Source organism: Lagopus muta, chromosome 9 (genome assembly GCF_023343835.1).
Source record: "Lagopus muta isolate bLagMut1 chromosome 9, bLagMut1 primary, whole genome shotgun sequence".
NCBI lineage: Eukaryota > Metazoa > Chordata > Aves > Galliformes > Phasianidae > Lagopus > Lagopus muta.
Window position 1 is genome coordinate 4138719 of NC_064441.1, and position 25806 is coordinate 4164524.

General features: G+C 40.9%; 1 protein-coding gene across 13 annotated transcripts; it reads right to left on the reverse strand.

The window, feature by feature from the left end:
- On the reverse strand, window positions 1-23956 carry PHC3 (polyhomeotic homolog 3). Of its 13 annotated transcripts, none has more exons than XM_048954846.1 (16): window positions 23343-23380; window positions 22834-22925; window positions 20028-20175; window positions 19088-19246; window positions 17589-17666; window positions 15924-16082; window positions 14661-14759; window positions 13850-14090; window positions 11765-12642; window positions 11177-11327; window positions 10667-10920; window positions 9732-9888; window positions 5774-5888; window positions 4336-4486; window positions 4013-4244; window positions 1-778 (listed from the first exon to the last, which is right to left on the reverse strand). In XM_048954846.1, exons 3-16 carry the CDS (start codon window positions 20151-20153, stop codon window positions 624-626), a joined length of 2955 nt encoding a protein of 984 aa, XP_048810803.1. In that variant the 5' UTR covers window positions 20154-20175; window positions 22834-22925; window positions 23343-23380; the 3' UTR covers window positions 1-623. The 13 variants fall into 13 exon arrangements, 12 of the variants coding, with proteins under 12 accessions (XP_048810803.1, XP_048810802.1, XP_048810795.1 ...); XM_048954845.1 differs by having other exon boundaries at window positions 20028-20178; XM_048954838.1 differs by lacking the exon at window positions 23343-23380 and adding an exon at window positions 21345-21421 and having other exon boundaries at window positions 20028-20178; window positions 22834-23164.
- Between the last annotated feature and the right edge of the window lie 1850 nt (window positions 23957-25806).

The window sequence follows — 25806 nt, forward strand, 5'->3', positions numbered from 1 at the left end:
GAGAGCCTCCATGGCTTATAGTATTCCCAAACAAAGAAAATACTACAGTGGCAGAGATGAAGGTAAGTCTGTACAAGGAAAACAGGCTGCCAACCTACTCCATAGAAATAATTTGCCCAAGACTAAAAGAAATTCAGAGAGCACAACTAAATGCATAGCATTTTACCACTATTAGTGCTTCCACAGGGTCTGTGGACTCTTCTCTTATTTCAGTCCAAAAACTGCTGTATGTGGGAAAAGTCGTAACAGACAATACAGCAAGAAAACGTAACTGGTGTTTAGGTTATGAGGGTGCTGGGGTGTTGATCTTAAACTTCCAAGTACATACTGGGGAATATTTAAAAGAATATTAACAGAATATTTCACTTCATGTTTTCCCATGAACTCCCAATTTAACTCAATGCATTATTTGGGCTTTACCACGAACTTATTAATTGCTGGAACCTGCAAAGGACTACGTGATATCATCAGCAGAATATTTTCTTTTTTTCCAAGTCTGTTGGAGGAAAAGCCCAGATGTTCAACAAAACATCACAGTAACACTCATGCCATGCTGAAGTTGTTGGCATATTACTGCTAGTTTAGTCACAGAGTAACCGTTGCTTAAACCTCCATGTTCACCCCTATGATTCTTTCAATGAATTGATACGTGCACAGATTTTTAACGCAGGTCCAAGCTTAATATTCATTGCACTCATAAGGTGATCCTCCTTCAACAAGAGGAGAGCTTGTCCATCAATTTCTTGTGCTCTAAATTCATCCGCAATATCTTGACAACCTAAAGGGAACAGAAAAAGAATTGCTAGGTCAGAAATGTGCATTCCTAGGCACAGTGACTGTCCATACTTGAGCTCTGCAGGTACACAATTCCAAGAGCTTACTTCTTTACCTTGTGGAACCCAGGGTATATGAAAGAGTTCAGTAACAACAAGAACTTCTAAGATAACATGAAAGTACTACAGTATCTAATTACACCATAACTACTTATGAATTACTTACTGGAAAGTTCAAGTCCTAGCACAGACAATTTTCTCATTTCATTAAGAAAAACAGTTGCCATGATCTTGCAATCAGAAGAAACAGACGATATCACAAGAACAGCCACCATTCACATGGATTTGTTCAAACAATAGAAAGATATGCTCCTACTACAGTTAGCTACACCTCTAAGAGAAAATTCACTTACCTACATCTTCCAAAAGATGCTAACTCCATTGAGATAAACAAACAATTCTGATTAGCAGGCTTTAGCCCAACTATCTCACTAGCGCATTTATCAATAGTTCATTCATCATCAAGCACAACTTTAAGTCGGTTGGATTTTTCCTTTAAATGGTAAACTCCTTCTGAACACAAAGTACCGTGGGCTCAGACCACTGAGGCCTACAACATAATAAATGGAGCCGGATGGACTGCTCAAAGGAGCTGAAGGCCCCTTTCCATTGAACAATTGAAACATTGAACTATGGAAACAAAAAGTTGCTCAAGAGCTGCCTTGCCTGCACCTCTGTTAAACAGACAAACGTTTAAATAACGTAAGAGCACTCATCGCCCACTGTTTATCTGAAGCTTCATTCGCCACAGCCACACATTTCCTGGTTTCAATACCTTCATGTTGCTCAGTCCAATGAATGGTTCTTCCAAACGTCTGAAGCCTTTCATTCACTTCAGTTTAGGCTCCACTTCCCATTCCTGTTTTCAGTTATTCCTCAAAGGCATTTTGGTTTTCTTTGTTGGTTTTTTTTTGGGGGGGGGGATTCTTCGGCATTTTTTTGGAAGAACTTTTCCACCCCAGACAAGAGCAATCATTATAAAGGTTTGCTGACAATCCACAAAGCCTCTGTAGGCTAATTGTGATAGGCACTGTGTTTTGTCTAACATGAGACTAGAACACGGCGATTGCCAGGGCACACCATTTACAAGAGAAGCTTTTATACTTAGAAACAAAAGTGGTCCTAAAAAACAGAATATTCTTTTTTTTTTTGAGGCCTTTTTTTCTTTTTAAACAGGACTTGCTTTATGCACTTTCTCTTCTTTAAAAGCCCACAACCCTTCCTCAAAGTCACTTCGGAAAAACAAAAGATGGAAGTTGAATGCACTTCAGAACCCCCTCCAAGCTGACCTGGGTGTCTTTGCAATTAGCTGTGCAGTTACTTAATAAGAAAGAGGAGACACACAAGAGAACATAGACCTTGCAACTACAGAACGAAGGAAGGAGCTGCTCTGCTGGGGCTTAAACTGCTGCTGGCTCTTTCACTGGGAGGAAGTAACAGTAGAACCGTCCTGCTATCTACATTCTTCCAAGACTCCAGAGGCATTCAGAATTCTGATGAGGACACTCGATGCTCCAGCTAGAACTCAGCTTACAGACTGAAAACAAGCAGGGAATTAAAATGGATGTCCCTAACATTTCTGAAATAGAGAAGTTGACAGAATAGAACTCCAAAGTGCCAAAATACGAATGTAGCTATGTAACAAAACATTCTGGCAGGCTGTGAATATTTTAAAGATTTTTTTTTTTTAAAAAGAGGAACTTGGCCTTAACGTGAATGGAAATTTGTAACTGTAATAATTTTTCATTGCATACATAAAAAATAATCGAGTGTTAAAATTCAATGATTAATTCATTTGCAGAACAAATAGAAGAGATTTAGCAGCTGACCGAACATTCTTTAAGTAATTGTCTCAAAATAGAAACCACATTTTAAGGATAAAATTTTTGTTTTCACACTTGCAAGTGAATTGTGTTTGTAACGTGTTACATTTTTAAGACACAAACAATCCTTTATTCTTTTGTAGAACCTGGGATCAGGGGGTTCTGGACTTCACTGGAGCTTCCGAAGTATAGAGCCAGTAAAATACAGACAGCAGTAATGTCATCATGTTCCAGTAACACCAATAAAACACAGAAATACATTGCCTTAAACCTAAGCAACTCCACTTGTTTCTACAGACATCACAGAAGTCCCCAGATGCAGATAACATACCTTAACTGTAATTTATAAACCATAAGAAGAAAGGTTGATTTAAAACATCCCTAATTCAATTTTTTGTGTGACCTGTATTAGAAAAAAATTAGCTGGCCATACACATGCAAGTGTTTCAGCAAATAAGGATACACTTCTTACAGATTATTAGCCTAATGGGATACACAGCAAAATGGTTCAGCATTCCAGAAAATAGGAGAGAATTAGGAAAAAGTCTAAGCTAGGTTTCAATGTTTAGACGTGCGAGTTATATGGGTAAACAACAAAGATTCTCAGATGACTGTTATTATGGAGACCTGTCTTGTCTTCTGGAAGGGTTACCAGATGTGATCAGATGGAATGGCATCCCTGGGAAAGGGTGGGGTGTAAAACTTTAAGGCTTATGATAATCAGGAAACAAATGCCAAATAACCTGAAGATGATAAAAAGACAAGCATGAATACTGAGCTAAGGAAAACGTGTGCAAATAAGGAGAAACAAGATGTTTTTCTGAAACTCGGACACTACTTTTCTGTCTTCTATCCTAAGAGTATATAACCTACATAAGCAACTCTCCATTTCAGCAAAACAAAACTAAATTTAGCTTTACTGAAGAAACCTGGTTATTCTTTTTTAGTGATTTATATCGTGATAAGCCTTTCAAATTTTTCACTTGCATAAAAGGAAAGGACTTCCTTCTTGCTTCTTCTACTGAATAAGCAGTAAGGAGGGAAGTGAAGAAATAAACGTAAAGGGGAAGAAGCGTGTCTGATCTCTCTACTGACCTCTTGAGAGAAATCAGACTGAAGGGAAGAACACCTCTAGTCTCCATCAGCTGGGGTGCAACAGCAGAAGTGGGACTAGTTCTATCAACACGGGATTTGTGCTGAAGGAACAAGCAAGAGGAAACAAATCACATTCCAGTCTCTATCACAACCAACGAGTACACTCGTGCTGTTACCATACCACCTTCCTCCTCACAGCGATGCTAAAAACCAGGAGATTTGCCATTAAAAATCTGCAACAAGTAACTGCACGTTACATACCAGGCAAAGAATGTATAAAGGCCCAAACTTCATCAACAGTCCATACCGAAGGGTCTGACTGCACCACTGGTAACAAGTTCATGCTCTCGGGCATTTTCCTAATTCTTAGCTCCCTTAGTTCACGTTCTCTCTCCCTCTCACTCTGTCTTCTCAGACGGGTGGTCATCGCAGTTGGAACAGCATCTTCGTGAGAAGCCAGATCTTCTTCTGCAGACGGATAAGTAATTGGAAGCTGGAAAGCACAGTACAGATACACTACACTATTATATTTTATTTGCAATTCCCCAAACAATGCCATAGTTTTAAGCAAATATTCCACAGACCTGTCTAAGAAAATGATCTCGTGGTGCCCCATCAGGGCCACTCGGTCGACGCCCGCGTCGCCCAAGACTTTGGCTATCTGATTTCCGATTCCAACGATTGGTCTTGTCTGATGCAAACAGCCCAAATTTCTTAGTGCAACTAAGGCTGTGCCTAAAGGAGTAAGATATATTCAATAATGCACTAATCGTTTTCTGGACTGAATTCAATCGACTTAGCAAGAAAATGACACAGTTGTCTACAGAAATGCTGCCTGATTCCAGACAACAGCAGGTGTCACGAACGTAAGAAAGAAAAGGCCCTGTACTCCAACCCCTTGTCTTGAAACAAGAGCATATACTTCCACATCACCCCCAGCAGACACCCATCCTTCCTGTTCTAAAAAAATTCCACAATAAAAACAGTTTTGCATTTTATCACATACTCAAATTCTACTTCTCCAACACATCCTCTGAGAGCTTAACGCCACGTTACATCTTTTGCTTTCGTTTTCTCTACCTAGCTGACGGCCAGTCAAGTGAAGACGGAGGAAAAAAGCCCAGCTTCCTCCTGAATAGAATTTCAATACTAGTCCCAACAACTACCAAAGAAAATATACACATTTCCAGTGCTTAAAATGGGAACGTCTGAGGGAGAGTATGAAAAGAGCAGCTGACATAAGAGAAAGATGGTTTCCAGGCACATCAGTACAGAATTAAGAGGCAACTTAAATCTGTTCCTCAGAGAACTATTCCCTATTTCTAAAACGCCTGGGATTAATTACCAGTTTTCCATCTACAATGATGGAAGGATTTACTTTCAGATCCTGATTATAACTTGTTTCTCACTTGATCTACACAAAATAAAAAAGTACAGTAACTCAAAGAGAAAGAGAAACCAACATTCATTTGCCTTTGCCAATGACATAAAAGCACAGGGCAGCATCATTTTCTAGAAAGGAGAAGCCTTCGAAAACATTAAATTATTTACATTTATAACGATTACTTTTCTGCTCTACACAATGAATTTTACACCATTACTATAAACATTTAAGAACATTACTGACAAATGCATTTCAATCACATGAAGTTCAGTGTTTTTCTCCCCACGTTGCATAAAACCATAAGAAAGCCCACAGAGTAGTGTTCTGTCCCTGACACTGCCCAGCAGCAAAATACATCACAAAGACACAGTGACTTGTGGCCCACAAACCACTGTATACGTCCCCAGACCTAACCAACCCTTCACAAACATCCATCAGCATTCCTACAAGCCCATCTGCATTCACTACATCCTCTGAAAGAGCTCCACAATTTACCTGTAAGTTGATCTTACAGGAAAACACATGACACTACCATGGTCATTTGTATCCCACGTAGTCTGCTTCTTAATTTTTCTACATAAGACACTATTTGAGTGCTACTCTATTAATCAGGTAACAATAAATAACAGGTAGAATACCTTTTAGCACAGGACGTAGAACAGAATCGTTTTGATCGTAGAAACTTGTTGGGATATCCCATTTTTCCACAAAATTCACATTTCAGGAGTTCATTTTCAATTTCATCCAGGCCCTCTAAGGAAGGAGTGATGCAGAAACAGATCAGATTTAATGACAAAATTGTGTTCAAATTTTTCTTTTATTTCTTATTTTCAGAAATTCAGAAGGTCTAAAAATACATCTAATAACTAAGAACCTTGATTAACAGAAAATTATGCCAAACTACAAAAATCATGAATTTCACTCTCCACAAAAGAGGACTCAAGTAAATTGAACCATAGATTAAATTATTCAGTGAAGTTAGTCAGCACTGTTCATTAAATTTCAAACCACCCATGAACAAGTATGCCCTCATCCATCAATTAGAAAGATCCAACATATTACAATCCTTACAAATTGCTTTAAAGGCGTTTGTTAGGAGAGCCAGCACTCCAAATTCAAGCTCTCCTGTAATGAAATGCTGCATTAAACCTGTAAATACTTTATTTGCATAAGCAACATCTACAAGCAAAAGGAGCACTTACAAAAGCAAATAATGCACTCAGTTTTATCCATTACAAAAGATAATGTGCATAACAAGAAAGAAAATGATTATAGCATCTACACCAGTTTAAAATCTGCTACAATCTGCTAAAATCTGTGACAGGGTATTTTTTATTATACTGGTGAGATGAGCAAGTGCTTCTGCTCCCTGGGAAGCACTCAAACTGCTGAGAGAAGCATTAGTAAAAGGAGACCTAGGAAAGCCCTGAAGTGAGGCACAGGCTGCCTTGCACTGACATGCTGAACGCCTACAGCCTCCTCCACTGCGAGAGCACAGCTGATACCTGCTTTAGAAGGATGCCACCATCTATGCAAACCAATTTGATTTTTGGCAAGAGAAAAAAAAAAAAAAAAATCAAATACCACAAACTTGTACCTACGCTATAAGTCAATGAAATACATCATCAGGAGCAAAACTGGCACAAAATGTAGCATTTAGCTAAGTAAGGGAGCGGTGTGCCACATGGATGCCATCATGGACAAAATACATTTGTTCACAAGTTTAGTGAGCAAAGCAAACAGATTTCTTCCCCATTTCTCATTTACCTTCACCAATTTCACCTACTTTGCCTTTCGCTTTGCATTTCCTACATTTTTATTTTTAATTTTACATAACAAGATGCAAAAATGCAAACTATTTTTTGTTCAAAACTCGTTCATCAGCACTGGGGTCAGCTAATGCAGACACACATAACAAGGTTTAAACAAAAGATTTTAACTATGAATTCATAGCATTGCTATGGCAACAGTGGCTCACTAACTACTGAGCTGACAAGGTGACAAATCAAAAAGCACTATAATGCAACAAAGTTTAAAAGGTTGAAGTGATTATTTGAATAACCTATCTGATGTACCAGGATTCAAAAGCATAAATGAAGTAAAAAAAAATTCCACCAGCAGTGTCAGACTGAGGATTATCACACTGCAAGTCTCCACCTCGTGCCCCAAGTTAGAACTGGGAACATGTCAAATCTGACCAAGTTTGCAGCCGAAGCCAAATAAAGACCAGATCTACCCTTCAAATTAATTGCTTGCTCCAAAAAAACCCCACAAACTATATAACGTAGGAAAACAGCAACAACACTTCAATAACTGATGCTAAAAGCCTTTTCTATATTAGGAGTTCCTACCATATACACACAATCTAAATCTTTGTTCAGCATCGGAAAATCTCCTCTGCTTGTCTTCTGCAAATGTAGGTACCTCCCAATACTGGATATCTCCTAGCTCATCTAATGAATAACTGCAAATTGGGTACATAAATGTAACATCAACTACCAGGAGTGAGAACTGATAACAGAAACATGAGTGCTTGAATAATTCCATAAAACAACACATAAGCTGAGACAATGCAGCATTAATCCTGACAGGTTCTTCAGAACCACTAAAAGCAAAACTGAATTAATATCTACTGTACTAAAGGCAAATCAGCTACTGCAACAGAGGTAGGAGCATTCTAAAAGATACTGAAGAACACCCCCAATTTCCCTTGCTCCACATAGGATGAAGCAAAATGAACAATAATCAAGTACTTGCTAAGAATTTACTAAGCTACGTGAGCTCAGATTGGCAAGTCTCACTTTGTCTAGAACAGTACAAACCCACTGTGCTGTAACACAACCAAACACGTCACATGAGGTCATGCAATTCATCTGATGACTTCCCCTGCCCTCCACAAACCTCTTGTGCTTGATGGTTTCACATCACTGGACTTGACTCCCATAGAACTAATTAAATGGAAGCCCTCATTAGGAAAGCAGGGCACCATTCAGGTTCAGAGAACAAATAACAAATTTTGAATTAAATGAAGCAAAAGTTTAGAAAAAATTTAGTCACACTGCATCCTTCCGCTGTTAGTATGCCAGATGCTTACTTTCTGAGACTTCACCTGCCATGCCTATGTGAAAAATGAGGTATGGGCCTCAAATTCTGAATGTTTGATATTAAGAAATGAACACTGCCTTGTTTCTTCATTTTTCTATGCAGACATCTTAATTACAACACAAAAGTTACAGAGCAGAGCACTTCAAATATCCTTTACCTAAATTAGGCTGTTACTGCAAAATATTGAGGGCTGCAGACTACACCAGTAAATGCAATCACACAATCTAGGAAATTAATGAGCTCTTTTCAGGCATTGTCTCCACTGTTTCTTACTTCTTGCACAGATATGAATGCACGGGAAGACTGCAACCCATCATTTTTTCAGTGATGAACTTTCAAGCTAAACCAGCTCTTATTAAAATCAGTGCTACAAACAATGCTCTTCATTTCAAGCAGAAACACACATTGCCAGAGCTGTGAAACAAAGCATCCTCAAGCAAAAGTCCAACAGTGCTTATTTAACTTCACAGTAAACATTCTTCTCAGATTTAGAATCCATTGTAAAGCAAAGTTTTTGACTCGTTTTCAGTCCTTGCTCAGAAAGGTGTAAGAGATATAAATCATTAGAAAATAATTGACCAGAATCCAATGATCTGAAAGACTGAGTGTTGAGCTGATCTGTTTGCTGAGGCATATAACAAAAGTCATTAATTTCTTCACCATGTATCAGTACCGTTTACCAAGGCAAGAACCACAGTAGCTAACAAAAGGTCACTGGTATGCCTATCTTGAAAGCTCCTATAAGAAAAACTGTTTCAATTAGGTGAGAATGAATAACGCATGCTGTAGGTGGCAGCTGAAGCACAGCTATGGGCACAGCAGGCTCTGGATCAGTTCCTTCTTACTCTGCTCACTGTGGTTTTGATATAAAAGAAGAAAAATAACTATTTTGAGACAATGAAACTAGGAGCTGTATTAATAAATTACAACACATTTTTAGCAGGTCACCAAAATCAGCCCCTGTGCAAACTCTCAAGATATGGAAGAGAAGACACAGAGCTTGCAGAAAAATTCTGGACTTTCTAGTCCTGGAAGAATTTAAACAGTGAAGTAAAGAATTACTTGGCTTTTCTGGGACAGTCCATGCTTTAATTTCTGTTCACTATCATTTATGAGGCTGCTTACACTTGCGCTTGAGCACTAATAGTGATATAACACTTAAAATACTTAATTACTGAGATCTAAAGAAATCCACAATGATGAGCACCCCAGGTATTGCATGGGGAACTTGGGTGCTTTAAGCACATGAGCTGTGTGTGCTAGAGGCCACTGTATTCCAGGCAGGACAAGGGCACAGCTTCCTGATGTTCCTGTGTATCCACAGCAACTGTTGTTAGCCCTGTGTAGCTAGTTATAAACATTTTTAAACAGTTTGTATTAGAGATGGTGTAAAGGCCAGAGGAAGACTCCAGATGTAAAGACAAGATGGGTTTCTGTAATAGATACAGACCTAAGGGGAAAAAAATGGATATTTAAACAAAAACTACAAACCTTCTGCAATCATATCCTCTATCTCTGTGTCCGATGAGTTGTCTGCATGCTTTGTATTCTGCAAGTCTGATTCAACACACATAACACTCATGATTTGACCCTCCACTAGCAATCTTTTTTCTGCAGGCTGTTCTACCAGCAAAGATGAACGACTTACCTATTGCAATAAAAGCAAAGCAACAATGGTTAACTGAAGAATGAATAACTGGAAATAGTATTTGTGAGTTAGCAGTTGTAACTGAGATCAGCACTATCATTTCTACTCTTTTATCAACAAGTCATCAATACACAGCATCAAAGTTCTACACACCTTTTCTCAAACAAATACAAAGACTGGCCTGCAGAGTTTGCAATTACATTCAACAAAGGAAGAAACATTAGATCTAGAGAGAAGGAGGAACAGGAAAAAAAAAAGATAGATTCCATTTGTTAACGAGGCAGAAGATAATATCCTTTAAAAGTGAAAGCTCAGTGCTTTAAAATTGGCCATCAGGGGATTTAAAGTTTTCACCACTAATTCTCACCAGACACATTACTACTCGGTGAAGGGGTGCTTTATACAAGGAATCATCTCAGAGGTTTAATTTATCACTTAAATTGAGGTGTGCAGGAGACAGACAAGCATAATACAAAGTTACTGTAAATGTTAGCCTAAAATCAGCCTCTGTAGTTATCCCTGGATAGCCTGTTTCACTTAGTACCTTGCCATCCAGTGATACCAGCAAGCCAAACAGTAGCACAATTTCTGATTAAATATGTAAGACAAGTCTACTGAAGTGCTGTAAGAAACAAGTTACCAAGCAGAAAAAAAGTCCATGCCAACATTTGGAAAAAATATTCAAAGTTTAATGACGTTAACATCTAGAAAACCACCTTTAAAAATAGCTCATTTCAAGAATTAGTAGTAAAAAATTCAAAGCAACTTTTACACTTACAGGAAATGGTTCCAAGCCCTCCTGAATCACGAAGCCTTCAATAACGTGAGTCAGGATCTGTGGTTTAACAATAGCCTGTGGAGGTTTATTTTCTAGACTAGGAATGCTATTGGGCATTGACGTGCTGCTACTCCTTGTTGTTGCAGCTGGAAGCAAAAGAGGTGGTGGTGGAATAGAGGCATGCGAAGGATCAGATGGAGATTTAATTACTGAGGCACTGACTGATGATGTCACTGAGGGCAGTCCTGCGTGGTCTGAAAAACAAAGTATGTGCTATTTTTGAGACGTAGGTCTACGCATACACTCAGAGTTGTACAAAGGAGAGAGAGAAACACACCCAGCCCCGTACCCAGAGTCCTGTAACACAGACTTATCTCTAAAGTTGATAGTTACCCTCAAAACCTGATTTTCCTTGACTGACTAGTCCACAACCCAACTGTTCTCAGGAACACATCATTTTACTTTAAGTTCTAAGCAAAACAGCTACCTTAGTTTTATGTTTGTTCTCACCCGACAAAGGCTCTTCTGAATTAAGTGCATCTCCATTCCCCAAGGTTATTGCTGGTGGAGACAAAGTCGGTGGCGTAGGTGTTCTAACCATATTGACACAATCAGACTCTTCAGGCATCTCTTCTTCACATACATTCTCCACTTGGTAAATCTACATTCAAACAGACTATCACTTTAGAGATATTTCCAGTCTACCTTAATACTTAGAGTCGTATAAAAATAGTTTTGTTTTTTTAATTACTAGTTGAAGTACTAAAATATGCTCATTTAATAGATACAAGTTTTCACCTGCCTATGAGACCACAAACTCTGTGGGCATTATGATGACAATGGAAAGAAAAAATTATTCTGTTAAAAAGAACAGAATTTTAAGAGAGGCACAGGTTCTCCTATCAAACAGATCAGAGAATTCGACTTTTTCCAACAGCAGGTATTTACAGTTCCCTGTAGTTTAATTTGCACACACCCTTGTAGCTACTTAAAGACTTCTGCTAAATGCAAGTTTTGTAATTTAATGATAAGCCTGCAAATTGTTCTCCATCTCACACAGAAGTGTAATCAAACAGAAGATGGTTTCTAAGCACTTACCACTGGAGTTTCAATTGGTACTGATGGCTGAACTTGAAGATTTACTGCAACAGTCTGCGGTGGTGGAAGAGTTTGAAACGGCAGCTGGACCAAAGCTTCTGCAGCAGGAAGTTCTTCCTCAGAAACCAAAGTGTTTTGAACCAAAACTTGGCCCTGAGATAGAATTTCAGGCTGCACTTGCAAAGACTGTACAGATTGCAACGGCAGTTGTTGTATCTGGGTTGAAGATGTCGACAGCTGCGGAGGAGCCGCAAGAGGGATAGGCGTGGACTGCAAGGCTGAATACTGCTGGTGTGGTGTGGAGGACACGATCTGCTGGCCTGGGGAAACCAAGCTGGGCTGATCCACTGACCCTATGTGTACAGCAGGGGAAGGTGGAAGCGGGAGGTGCGACGGGAGGTTGAGGGGCTGTGCAATTGGCCGCACTGGACTGGCAGCAGTTTGCTGAGGGGCAGACTGCTCTGCCTGAAGAGCTGCTGGCACAAGGGAGTTTGCCTGTGACTGGATAAGTGCTTGAGGATGAATAATTATTGTGGGTGACTGACTAGGGGAGTGAGAAGGTGGAGGAGATACCACTACTGACTGCTGAGCTGCCTGGGATGGAGTGGGAGATAGCGTCAGAGGTGGAGGATGGATGTGAATAGGTGAGCAATGAGGCTGCACACTGCTAGGAGCTGGAGGAAGACTATGGCTTGGGAGTGGTAGACAGTGCTGTGATGGAGGGGGCTCCTGGCCAGACGGAGCCTGAAGTGCGATCGGCTGGACTTGCTGCTGCTGTTGCAGTATCAGCTGATGATGGGAAATTTTGGAAGGCGGTGAATGAAGTGGGATCTGCTGATGTTTTACTAGAGAATGGGGTTGTAGTGGAGAATACGAAGCTGTGAGGGGAAAAAAAAAAAGTGACAATTAGCATTCACTTCCTTGGGTGCAGAGGACAGTATTAAAAAAATGAAAGAAAGGAAGGTTTTACTTTCAAGTATGCCCAGCACAACTTTTTCACATCCAAGTTTAGAAATACCTTATTTGACAGCATGTAGCACACAAGAACTTACAGGAATATAACAATTTTGAAAGCAAACTGCAGCAATTACAGCCATGTTTTTTACATATATATGAAAGTATGTTGTATGTATGCATATAAAGTATCCACGCTTTTTTGGCTGTAGTTCTGAGATTATTGCTGATCGAGTCTTTTACGTAAGAATTTCACCCAATTTTAAATGGATTTAACCTCTGTTTCAGTAGAGACTGAAATGGAAGAGACACAATCAAAAGGATTTGTTCATAACTGCCAAGTTAAAATTTAGGCAATGATATTAAGGCACTCTATACAAAATGGTGAGAGCTCAGCATGAATCAAAACCAAAATACTTCCTGAACTTGAATCACAAACTGAAATGTACGAGTCTAAAACCAGAGCAACTTCCAGAGACATGGCATCACATTTAAGTGAACCACTGACTCACCAGTAATTATTATTTATTCTGCTACTAAAAATGGACTTCATTCCATCCAGAAACAAGTTCTGTAAGTATTAGGGCTCAGTAACTGAAGCATGTCTTATTTCTCTAAAAGCTGCTATTAAGACAAGCTAAATCCCCACAATTAAAACCAATTCTCTATGCAACCCTTACTCTTTCAAAGTAAGAATACTAAAAAACAAACATAAGGCCTGCACTGCAAATGCACAACTGACCAACTGCATGCTTTTCTCGATTTATTGCTTAATTAAGTTTCTGGGGAACTATTACCTATGGATTTTTAAAATTATCTGAAATCTAAAAAAATAAAAAAAAAAAAAACAACCAACAGAACAAAAACACTCTGACAACATAAAAGATGACCAACAAAATGTACTTTGGGGAAAACAATCCACATATGCTTTCACTGCTTCATCTTAAGTGTGCATGCACAGTGACCAGTAATGAGAACTATGCTTGCACTGAGATTCAGCTGTATATTGCTGCTATGTTGCATTTGTACTGTGACTGCAGAACACTAAAAGATCCTGGACAGAAAGCATTAGACTCAGACATAACCACAACATCCAAACTACTTCAGTTCTGTAGTTTGCTCTCAACCTACCTGGTGTTATCAACTGATGTATGCTCGATGTCCGTGTCACTGGGGCACTCCGACACTCCGGCGCTGGGCTGTCACCTTTTCTATTGCTGTCTGAGGATTCTGGTTGGATGCCCTTGGTGCTGGTTACAGGTTTGTTAGCACACAAAGACAACGACTGAGTTTGACTGCTGCTTTTTGGTGGACCGTTCTGTGAACTTGACAATACACCCAACTTCTGACTGCGCAACGTCAAGTTCTGAACCTGAGAAATTAGTAAACCATGAAGACAAGCACAGGTAAACATCTGTGATGAAAACAGCCAACAAAAGAACGTTCAAACCAGTGTCATTTACTTGGATTTCCAAAAGGATTCAAACAAAATCCATTGCTAATAACTTCAAAAGAAACTGCTAAGAAAGAAGGGAATATCTTTCATGAAAACAAAAATTAATTGGACAAATGTTTGCTTTTCACAGCAGGAGACAGTGACTAACATCCTGTGAGGAGCTGTGCTGTACCACATGTTTTTCCAGATCGTGTATAATTTGAAACAACAATACTAGTTTAGCTGAAAGCATCAAGTTATTTATCATAATTACCTCTCATCCTTATTACCTCAAGGTGAAATTTTATACCCAGAATCCCAATCTTACATATAATGCAACCACCTCTAAATGCACAATGACAGAAAAGAGAGCACACTGTAAATGTACAGAAACAGAATAATTACTAATTTTTGTAGTTCAGTAAAACTTGACCATAAAGTTTCCCTACTTCCCAGTTTTGGCACACTTGGTTTGGACACAACCTTAAGAAATTTACACAAGCTCACCTGAGTAGCTGCAGACTGACAGGAAGATGAGGAAGATGATGAGACAACAGGAATGTCAGACTGAACAGCAGCCACGGTGGTAGCAGGGGTAAAAATCAGCTGTTAAGCAAGAAAAAATACCAGGTAACAGAATAAAACTTCTAAGATACCTTAAAGAAAAGCAGTGCTGTACTTTTGAAGAGAAACACATGTGTTACACGTCATGATGTACAACTTCTAAGAGTTACTTTTTCTTTTTCTCCTTTAGATGAACTTTATTTGCTGCACTATGTTAAGTAAATATAACTTAAAATGAATAAGGTAAAAACATTCGTTCTACAGATTCAGAAAAGTAGAACAAATACACATTTTCAGCTTTATATAAGAATTTTAAAAAAGATTTTCCTTCCAATTCTACGAGTGAAAAAAGGCAAAAAAAAAAAGTCACAGTAGCCCAATTCCTACAATATTAAAGCAAGAAAGCTTTGAATATCTTCCAATCTCTCAAAATGTGATTTAACAGTTCTCAACTTTAACTACGCTAATTAAGTTACACTGCAAGAATCAACCAACCTCAAGTTACTAATTTCAGTATATCAATAGGGCTAATTGTCACTGATTTCTTTGGCCACAGTACAACAAAGACAAGACTTATGGAAGGCCTCATGTAGAACGCTGGACATTCCTATGAAATTTCACACACTGCAGGTGGGGATCAGTTGGTACCAGACTCCCTACAGATAGTAGTCAATAAAAAAAATAGAATCACTGCACAGATTTCTCAATGTTGCCCTTTAATAGAAACGCTACACTGATAGGAAATGAGAAGAACTAACGATTTTCATAAGAAAAGGAGAGATCTAAGGAGAATCAAAGCTACGCATTCAACTCAAATTCTAGAGAGAATCTCAGTTAAATGCAAGAAAGTGAACTCTTGATGTTATCAGCATATTGGAAAAAGCCATGTCCTGAAAATGGATAGACTCCAGCACGCCCCTCTTACACAGCCAGAAAAGAGGCACATTCTGTTGCTATTTTTCCTATGCTTGATCCATTTCACAATCGTATAAAACCAGGCTACATGAGCAGACTTCAAATGGAGAACTGAAGTGTTCCAGAGTTTGATATTCATACACTAGTAACTAAACTCTTAATGCCACCTGAAACTGAAGAAAAATACCAAAGCAATTCCCAGAAACAAAATAAGAACAGAAACAGCATCGTTTTGGGAGAAAAAACAACCCAAGCCATCCATCAAGCGTAAGGACTGTAACCAAAACCTACCATTTGTGCTCGGAGATACATCTGAGCCTGGCTTGCACTCAGGGTAGGAGAGGTGCTCCCTAGCAACATAGTCTGCTGGGTAATGCTGCTGCTGGTGGTGTTGGAGGTCTGTGAACGGCTTATTATCTGTGCAGGTGTAGGAGAGGTGGAGAGGTTAATCTAAGGAAACAAAAATATTGCTTCTGTCATGGAAATTCAATCATCCTAGGATTTAAAGCCAGAAAGCCTTTGACAAAAATGGCAGGGCCAGTTGAAAGCTCTGAACTGTAAAGATACCAAGAACATATTGAGCCAAACATCAAAAAACTGGTTTCTGGCAAGACCGTATGTTTTCATTCTCAAACTAAAAGGAATATTTAGCAGTACATGATAACAAGCACTAACAAACATAAATGATGATGTTACAAAATCTGAAAAAAATACACCTCATAGAAATACATAATCATACAACACACAGCATAAGCTTGTCATTTTTTAAGAAAAACATTTGAATTTTATTATTAAAATATCTTGTGTTATCTGCCTGGACTGACAGCTACTGAGATGCTTGTTATTAAACTTGACCAGGATGCCTACTTGTGCTGACAAACACGGACTGATTCCTCATATACACATTTAAAAAATGACTGGAAACTACAGCTCTTCATAATCTCATATTAAAGGCTCATAGAAAATTTCTTTTTGGCATCAGGCAAAAGCTGGTTTGTTTTTCTAACACATCTAACAGAGTTAAGTGCCCAGCTCTTTTAGATCATTTTAAGATTTCCTTGAAAATCCAAGCCCAATTATTCTGTTAGCTTAACATCAGACATCTTTTAAAACTTTCTCCCAAATTTAACGAATGAATAATTTGACTTCTAACAATTGTAAGCCAAAGCAATGCTATGAGAGCTTAAAAAAGCTGTACAGTTACATCACAGAAGCTATGCACTGAAGCCATGAACAGCTTGAGGGCATGATTAATAAGCAGGATGTCTGTAGGACTAACAAAGTCCTACTCAGGACAGCTGTAGAACTGCACATGGAGACTGTGCAAATTACACATCTGAAGATGTTATTTAAAGAAATGCAGCATGAACTGAACACAGAGCTGCTAACAACAAACCCGAGCACATGATTAGAATATGGACAAAGTAAGTTAAAGTGCATAAAAGATGCATGATAAACGATGATAATAAAAGAATGAAAGCTACAAACACTTTAACCAGTTTCATATAAATAAGTGAGAAATGACTTGGATTCATTAGATTCAGTGCTCTGTAATCAGTGGCATACACTGTTGTGATTTCAATCTACAGCTGTGCCCCGACCAAAGAAACTAATGTGAAGAAAATCCAGCAAGAAATGAGAGCTCAGGGAGGGATTCCTGCAGCAGTCTGAACAGTCACTCGCACCCATTGAGTGTGCAGCCACCCCTTGAGAGCGGGCTGGGACCAGGGAAGCCTCCAACACCAACCAGCAACAACTGCTCACACCAGGCTTAGCGGCAGACACTGGAAGTGCAGCCAACACTTACTGCAGTCATCATTCTGCTATTTGGCCATCCCGTCGTACTCTATTTAACCACACAAACTTAAACACTGAAGTATTTTCTGTGCTGCCAGATAGTTATAGAATAACCAACAGGGGTTGAGAATGGATGGAGGGCTTTGTTCAGTTACGTACCGAGGTCTGCGACATGCTTGACTGCTGAGTGACACTCCCAGTGGGGGAAGTACATTGCCTCCCACCTGACAGGCTTGCCTAGATAGCAAGAATAGGCGTCAAATACTGAAATCAAAAAATGTTCAAGTGATGTTCACAATATGCATAAACGGTCAGAAAAGCTCCTCTCTACCACTAACTTTCTCTGAGCTAGCAGCAGGAATACTGCTCAGAGGGACTGGTTTTCAAAGTGAACTCCACACTGTGAGCTGGTACCTGCAAGGCATCAACTGCCTTGAACTCCTCCCAGCTTTCAGGCAGACTCTCACAGATCAAGACCTGAACAAAAACTACCAGAGGTGAAGTTTATCAAACTGCTAACAATGGAGCCAACAGATCAGCTCATCACCTATGCTGTTCAGAACTTATAATATGACATCATTACAAACTGTAGTTTTTAAAACTCACGTTGTAATTTTTATTATAAGCCTCTAAAATTAAAATAAGTTTTATAAATGCTGCAAGGAACATCCTCATATCTTCTGGAATTATAGTTAATGGACACACAACAAGTATCTATAGCAGTACACTATTCCTGACCTTCAGCTGAATACAGAGACAGTGATTTAGATATAGATATTTTAATAGACTGCATACCAAAACTTCTTAGCCTTCCCCAATCTAAACCTCTTCACTGTATCTCTATAATAGCACATGTATAAATCTATCCCAAAAAATAAATCAATATATTATCTTGACCTACTGGAGAAGGTATGTAAGTAGAAGCCAAGAAGACAGAAGAGTCCATCCTACTTCTGCCAGTGAACAGCTGTATCCCTGAAGTTTTTACCTGCATTAGTGCTTCCTCACACAAAATAATTACCAGCCAGCTATCTCTGCAAGACAGTGTTGTCAGCCCACGATCAGCTGAGGCCAAAGGAAGTCTTTCACTGCTTGAATTTTCAGAACAGATCTAATCCAACGTTCCATGGCTATTAAAAGCTTTGCTTCAGAAATGCAATGTACCATTGTCATTTACTACCTATATTTCCACTCTTGGAGTAAAAATTGAATTTTGCCTTTACTTAAAACACAGCCAGATGTGTGGCAAGAAACACCAGATGTTCACCACTTGAATCAGACTCTACTAAAGCACATGGCTATTCACTGCTTTCCCCATTAACTTTTCAGAAAAAAATCATGGGATGAAGACTGAAGCAGTCTATTTTTTATATACATATCTTTTCCTGTTTGATGATTTACATGATGCATTATAATGTATGCAGTAAAGCATGGAATGGACGCCTACTGGAGCACCTACAAGGCTGACTAAATCCACCAAATAGTTTGGAGGAAGATACAATTCAAAAGAACAAAATTATTAAAATATAACACTGAATTATTGTGAGACATTAAAAGCTCAGGCACTTAACCTGTTATTATGTTTGACAATGCTCTAGAATTGCAGTCCTACTCCAGAAAGTAGCAAACCACTATTTTTCAGCAATCTTCACTCTCACCTGTGGTACAGTTGCCAGACTCTGAAATTGGGTACTGCTTAAGTGCTGCTGCTGCAAAGCAGCAGTCTGCAGCATTAGATGCTGCTGCTGGGCTGCATACATCTGCTGGAGGTACTGAGCAGCTGAGCTAGGAGGACGATGCAAGGCCTGCTGAATAACCTGTGATGAATCAGTAGGTAATTATTACAATTATAAAGTACACACTGTGCTAACACGATGCTGAAGTTCACCTGTGTGAGGAAGTAAAGCCAAATAATGCCTCTCCACACCAATTAGACAATACTGAATTTGCTCCATCACCACTTTTCTCAACAAAGTTACCAAACACAGTCACTATAAATACACCCAGGTTTACAAATAAAGCCTGGGCAATGCGTTGTTGTGTCACAAATGACATTGTACACATCTTACACTCTCAGATCACATCCTACACAACGTTCCATCTTCTGGAAGATGAGTATAGTTTGTGAGATTCATTATCAAACCCAGCAGAACAGGCTATACAAAATTCCAGGTGATCTTAATTAAAGAACAATAAAATGGGGGTGGATCCAAGAAGCAGAGTTACACACACAAGGAGACCTCTGGATCCCTGTAAGCAACATAAGTCAAGTGAAAACCTTTATACTGTACTATTACTTTGTAAAATTTTATGTTAATAATCTCTGCTTTTATGGAATACCAATAAAACCAAACTTTCATGTAAGATTTTTCTCTCATTATTTGGAAGACAGGCCTGTACCCTGTCCTATCCTTACGTGATCTGATGTCATTTAGTGAACAGTAATGAAACAGCATGAAAACATTAAGCCAGACATTGAAAAAGAAGATGGCAATTAAGAATGGAAAGTTAATTTTGTGCACTAGTTTTGTGTAAAGTATTGTGCAAAATTTTGAGAGCATTGTATAGGACAGGAAACAACATCTGGTGTCCCAGTACCTGGACAGCATGCCTGTCAGAGCCACTGTAGACAGATATCTGTGGAAGCTGTGTCCGGGACGTGGAGGTGGTAGTAATGGTGGTTGTGGATGCAGAACATGTTGTCGTGCTTGGCTCATTCTCCATAGCTGAGCAGTGTTCGTCCAGCCTGCTAGAATTGAAATGGAAGCAGTTCACAAACAAAAGCCATTACATACTGATTTTGAAGGAGGAAATCTAAGCCTCATTGGGGAAGAACAACAGATAATTTGCAAATGGATAAGCTCAGCGTCAGCTATTACTTGATGGAATTTATAGACAGATGTGGTCTAGTGGTTGGCAACCCTGCACACAGCAGGGGGGTTGAAACTAGATGATCATTGTGGCCCCTTTCAACCCAGGCCATTCTATAAAGAACTTCTAAGTTGCATCACAGGGAGCAATAGGAGACCAATTCAGGAACACACACAGGATTTCCAGCACACTGCACAGGTGTACTGCCATATCCTGCTTCCCCAGAGCACAGTGCAGAAGCCACTAGCTGCCTGTTGTGTGCCTTTAGCAAAACAATTCCTTGGCTAAAATCACTGGTGACACGCTCTAATTGGAAATAGAATGAGACTGTACTGAAAAGAGGCTTTTATTTCCTACAGCAATGCCTCCCAAAATACAGCAATAGTCACAGAAAAAAATACCTCAAAGCATCTCTGACAACTTTTTCCTAACTGCTTTCTGTTGCAGAATACAATCTCTCCCCCAAAATTTTCTCATTAGAACCAAAATGAATCTCATATCTCAATGCATAAGGGTTGTTTATCTTAGGTTTTTTTTTCCACTTTCAGTATTACGATTAACAGGAAATAGCTTAGTTACAGTTTATTGCTTTTTAAAGGATACTTAAAAAGAAGCAGGCAGGGAGAAATATTTCCTTTTTACAACAAAGAAGAGCTCGGATAAATAATCATTTAGAAAGTTGCAATGCACTAGGAAACAAAAAAGCAGCACTGCCAAGTGCTCAACGAAAGGCCCACCGGGTGCTTCATCTACCAGGAGCACACCTGGGAGTTCCACCTCACACTGCTGAAAACAGAACACAGAGCTGCCCCTCCAAAAACGTCTTACAGACACTTAGAGAAAACATATAAAACAATATCCTCCTCCCCAAAAAGTTCTCCATACTGACTTGCACTGCACATATTGCCAGTTACACGAAATGCCAAACTTCAATGCATGCATGGTCCCCAGCAGACCTCATGCCCATCGCTGTATGGATATCTGCCCTCTTTTGACAATGAAGATTTGTGGCAATGAAGTTTGCTTTCAAAGCACAGAACCTACCACTAGAAGTGAAGGAAAGAACGGCTTCGTTGTAAAACAATCAGACCTGTTGTGTATTTCAGATGCCACTTATCCACCTGCAGGAGAGCACAAGCTAGCAGAGACAAATTAACTGCTTCAATCGTAACAAGAACAACATCACTTTTGAAACCACTTCAAATGAATTTCACACAATGCTGATGAAAAGTGCCTTGAAAAAAAATCCTGTCTCCTCCAGAGGGCATTAAAGACGCATCAAAATATTTACACCTACAACTTGCCTAGCTTGTTTCAGCAGTTACACAACTGTTTAAACTAGCCTAACAACATTGGATGTTTAATTTCCTTACCTCTTAGCCACATTTAAAACTTATTATTGAGATGAGCAACGTATCTCTCTGCAGTAGCTGAGTCAGATGCTCACCCCATACAAGCTGGTAACCTTTTTCCTGAAAGTGTCTTATTTTAAAACATACAGTGGTGTGGCCTGGGACCGAGGTGCACATGCAGTCCTCCTCAGGCACCAGCTGGCACCCCTCGGGTCCCACCTCAGCATGGCAAACAACGAGCTGCAGCTGGCAGCCCTGGCATGGGGACGTCCTGCCCTCTGTAGGCTGAAACAACACTCAGCTGCCTCAGTGCTGACACCGTTCAAAGCTTCTCCCCATATAAAGTGAAAGGCAGGTGCTTAAGGAAATCGACAAAACACACTTCAAGTAATAAAACCCAGCATCCATTAACAATTCAACAGACAGATCTTTTATAACAGAAAGCACGAAAACCATTATGGAATTCTCAGGCTACCTTTCCAGCAACGAAAAGTACATCAAGACAACGCTGTATTTGTAACAGTAGCCAGTTCTCAGAAAGAATTAAATACAATCTTCTGAAATTGTTCATTAACTCCTCAAAAACGTCAAAAAGGCAAAACTCCCAGCTTACAGAGTCTGATAAATGAGCCAGGACTGTTCACAACACTGTGTGCAGCTGCATCTCAAAGGTCCTCACTGAGGGATGAGCTTTAGCACAACTCTGGCTTTGAACAATCACTGTGCATATAAAAACAAGTCTAATATATAAAGCACAACAGAAAACTGCATTTAGAAGTATTTATTCAAATAGCGACCATATTAAACAGCACGTAACTTCAAGATGCACCACACACAATGGAAACATTCAAAAGTTTTTGTTCTCTCCCTGTTCTGAGACTTGAAGACCAAATACCAAAAAATGGTCAGAGAGCATCCGCTACTGCACACCATGAAGCCACCAGCACAGCACATGCACATGGCACAGCTCCCACCTGAGAAACTTCAGCTTTCTGTAAGCAACACAGTAAAAGCCAACACTGTTGACATTCTGCAGTTACTATGGGGAAAGCAGTATGCTTTTTCACGTTTAAAATATTTACTCATTTCATTCATCACCTCTCCCTAGAACTCCCACCCACATGGAACACAGAAGAAAAGTGACAATTCCCTATAAACACAATCTCTAGGAGCAATTCTACCTGAACCTGGGAGACACGGGAATACAATCTCTTCCATTCCACACTTCAGCTACACCACAAACCACCCTCGGCCAAACCTCGGAGTGCCAAACCTGGAGCGACAAGGAGCTGGTTTTATTTTCAACGGACTAAAAAATAAGATTTTTGTTTTTTGCTGCGTGGCACCCAGCCCACGCTCCGCAGGGCAGCGTGTCCCTGAAGCACGGCCCGGCCCCAGAGCACGGACGAAGCCCCGGAGCAGCCCCGCGGGGCGGGCACGATCCCCCGCACGCCGCGGCCTCGCCCGGCACAACCGCCCCGCCGCGCCGCAGCCCGGCCCCACCGCTCCGCTCTCAGCCCCGCGGCGGCGGGCGGAGAGAGGGGCGGGGGGAGGCCCCCATCCCGGGCCTGCCCGCGGCCGAGCGCTGTCAGGGCTCGGGTCCCCGCCTACGCGCCCCGCCCCGCCACAGCCCGGCCCGGGCCTGCCGCTGCCGCTCCCCCTCCTCCGCACGTCCCGCCGGCACACTCGCCTCGGACGAGCCGCTCACTCCGCTTCCGCCATCTTCTCGCCTCCCTCAGGGGGCGGAGCTGCGCAGGCGCACTGGGTGCCGCGGGGCACGTGATGGCCTCCGCCGCCATCTTGTGGCCTCGTCCGTCAGAGCGCGCCGTGCTGAGGCGGGGAGGCTGCCGTAGCGCTGCGTGCTGGAGCGAGCTTCAGCTGCGGTAGGAAAGCTGAAGGTGATGAGCTTTTTTGAGAGGGCTGGTGGGTGATCGGGGTGAGGAAGGTGTCTGCTCACGGTGCTTTTTCACTGCTCTGAGTCTCTCCCGGCCATGGGGAAGGCAGCTTCTTCCTCCGAACTGACCATAAGCAATCAGCTGTGTTGTTAATTCCTGTTTGTAGGCAGTAGCAGCTGCTCTGTATTGTCAGCACGGGTGAGCAAAGCCTCCATAGGGACAAACAGCCACTGTACCATGCCAGGCTAACATAAGTCTCATCCTGACAAATTCAGGACCGTTTTTCTGTGATGAAGGAATGCATTCTGCATTTTGGAGCTCCACAATGTTAATGGAGAGTTTCCACATACAGCATTATTTTCAAAGTTGCTTATGTTCCCAAGCATACAGAAAAAAAAGCTCAGTGCCGTGAGAGCAGGGAAGAAATCTGCTGCATTGTGCGGGAGTGCCGGATTGTGACACCCAGTATCTAACAGTAACTGTGCGTGTGGAAGGCAACAGGAGTAACAACAGGAACAAGTAGCAAATAGCTGCTCAGCAAGACCTTTAGATGGGATAATTGGATGTGAGGGAATTGAAAAAAAAGGCGTCTAGCAACTGAGTGGGATAGATGAGTACTGTACAAAGGAAAGAATCTCAGTAAGCATCTTATAAATGCAAATACTTTCCAAAGAATTACAGACAAGTTTGAACTGGTGAAGCAGTGACGCTGCCCACAGGACCACCATCCTCCTTTCCTCCACGCTCAGAATACATTTAACAGTCCTTGCACATCTCCCCTGTTAGAGTTATGAGTCATCATCATAGTTTCTAACACCTGGTACATTGCTGTTGGATCATCCTATAGGGTCCAGCAGACTGCTTTTAACAGATCTGTAGTGGTGAATGGGAACACAAACAAAACCAGGGTTTCTCTTTGATCCCATTGCCTGCCTTAATGGAGTCTGAGTGACTTGCCTTATCTGTCCTAAAGTATGATGAGCTATCAGATGAAGTTTGAGCCATCTGAAGGGCTGGAGGATGTCCCGTTAGAGGAAGACACTTCAGGGCCATCTGAGCTGTTCCTGAGAGAAGAGGTCAGAGTGCCACCCTGTGGGGACATCAGGCTTACAGGGGAATTTTTTGGCATGGTTATGCAGCAGTTAGGCTCCAGCAATTGAACTCACTTGGATTCCAAATTTGGATAAATTGTTGGGGTTTACTCCTTTGAGTGCCCAGGGAATTTTGCACCGGCCATTCCCCATATTCCTCACTGCCTGCTTTAACCTTTTAGTCACATAAACAGGCTCAAAGGGCTAACGTGTTTTTGCAAACCACAGCATCCACATGTGAGTCTTACACTCCAGGTGACTGTTAAGGAGGCTGTACTCACCAGTTCAGCAGATCCCCTGCCCCATCCCTGGATGTTTGGTTTCTGTTCTTCCCTCCACTGCCAGTGCCAATGAGCTGTACTGGGCAAGGCTAATTTAAGGGCTCATCTGGATCTCTCAAAATGGGGATCTTAGAAGGTGCTTCTCCGATCAGCACACTGTGCCAGAACTCACACAAAGGTCTCCTCTTTTTCAACTCTGCAGAGTTGTGTGTTTGGCAATCCACACACACCCAAGCAGAAGTTTCTATACACAGCTATTTACAAAACTCCTTCCATCTGCAGTTTCTGATTGATTGCTGTTTTCTCTTTGCTGGGCACAGGTGTTGTGATGCTGGAGATTTTAGGCTCTGGAGTGCAGACACTGCTGCCTCACTTCCATACAGGCAGGAGTGAGTTTTGGTATGTCAATAGCCCTCATTGAGCTCTAGAGATCACTTTCAGGCTATTTTCCTTTTGGTTGACACTAGCACATCAGCACATACTTGGCATACCCGCAGTAGGATGTTTACCTTTTCTTCCCTCTCTATCTGCTTTCCACTATGCCAAGTATGTCACTGACAGCCTAATGCTGATACCATCTTCCCTGGCCTTGAGGTGAAGCAGCACGCTGTGACCCCTTCAAAAAGTTCTACTCAGGCTGTCCCAAAACTGGGTATCAGCACTTTGAGCCATTTGCTTTAAGCTCATGCCTACACAGGTGGGTGCTCGGCAGTGACCCCCAAGGCCAGCACACCTTTGGGCCAGGCTATTCCTAATTGCTGTTTAACCACCCATCAACTATTAACTGTATAGATTTATAACATCTCTCAGCAACTACACGCGCTGACGTTACTGCTGATCGAACTAGCCTTCAGAAATGGAAATCTCTACTCGTGTGTGAGAAGCTC

Bases quoted from the DNA above. Each gene is read 5' to 3' on its own strand.
- PHC3 (XM_048954836.1), bottom strand. From the start codon at position 20,153: ATGGAGAATGAGCCAAGCACGACAACATGTTCTGCATCCACAACCACC. The intron at 14,091-14,660 runs GTGAGCTTGTGT...CTAATTTCTCAG, and splicing joins GTCAGTCTGCAGCTACTCAG to GTTCAGAACTTGACGTTGCG. The intron at 10,921-11,176 runs GTGAGAACAAAC...TTTGTTTTTCAG, and splicing joins TTCAGAAGAGCCTTTGTCGG to ACCACGCAGGACTGCCCTCA.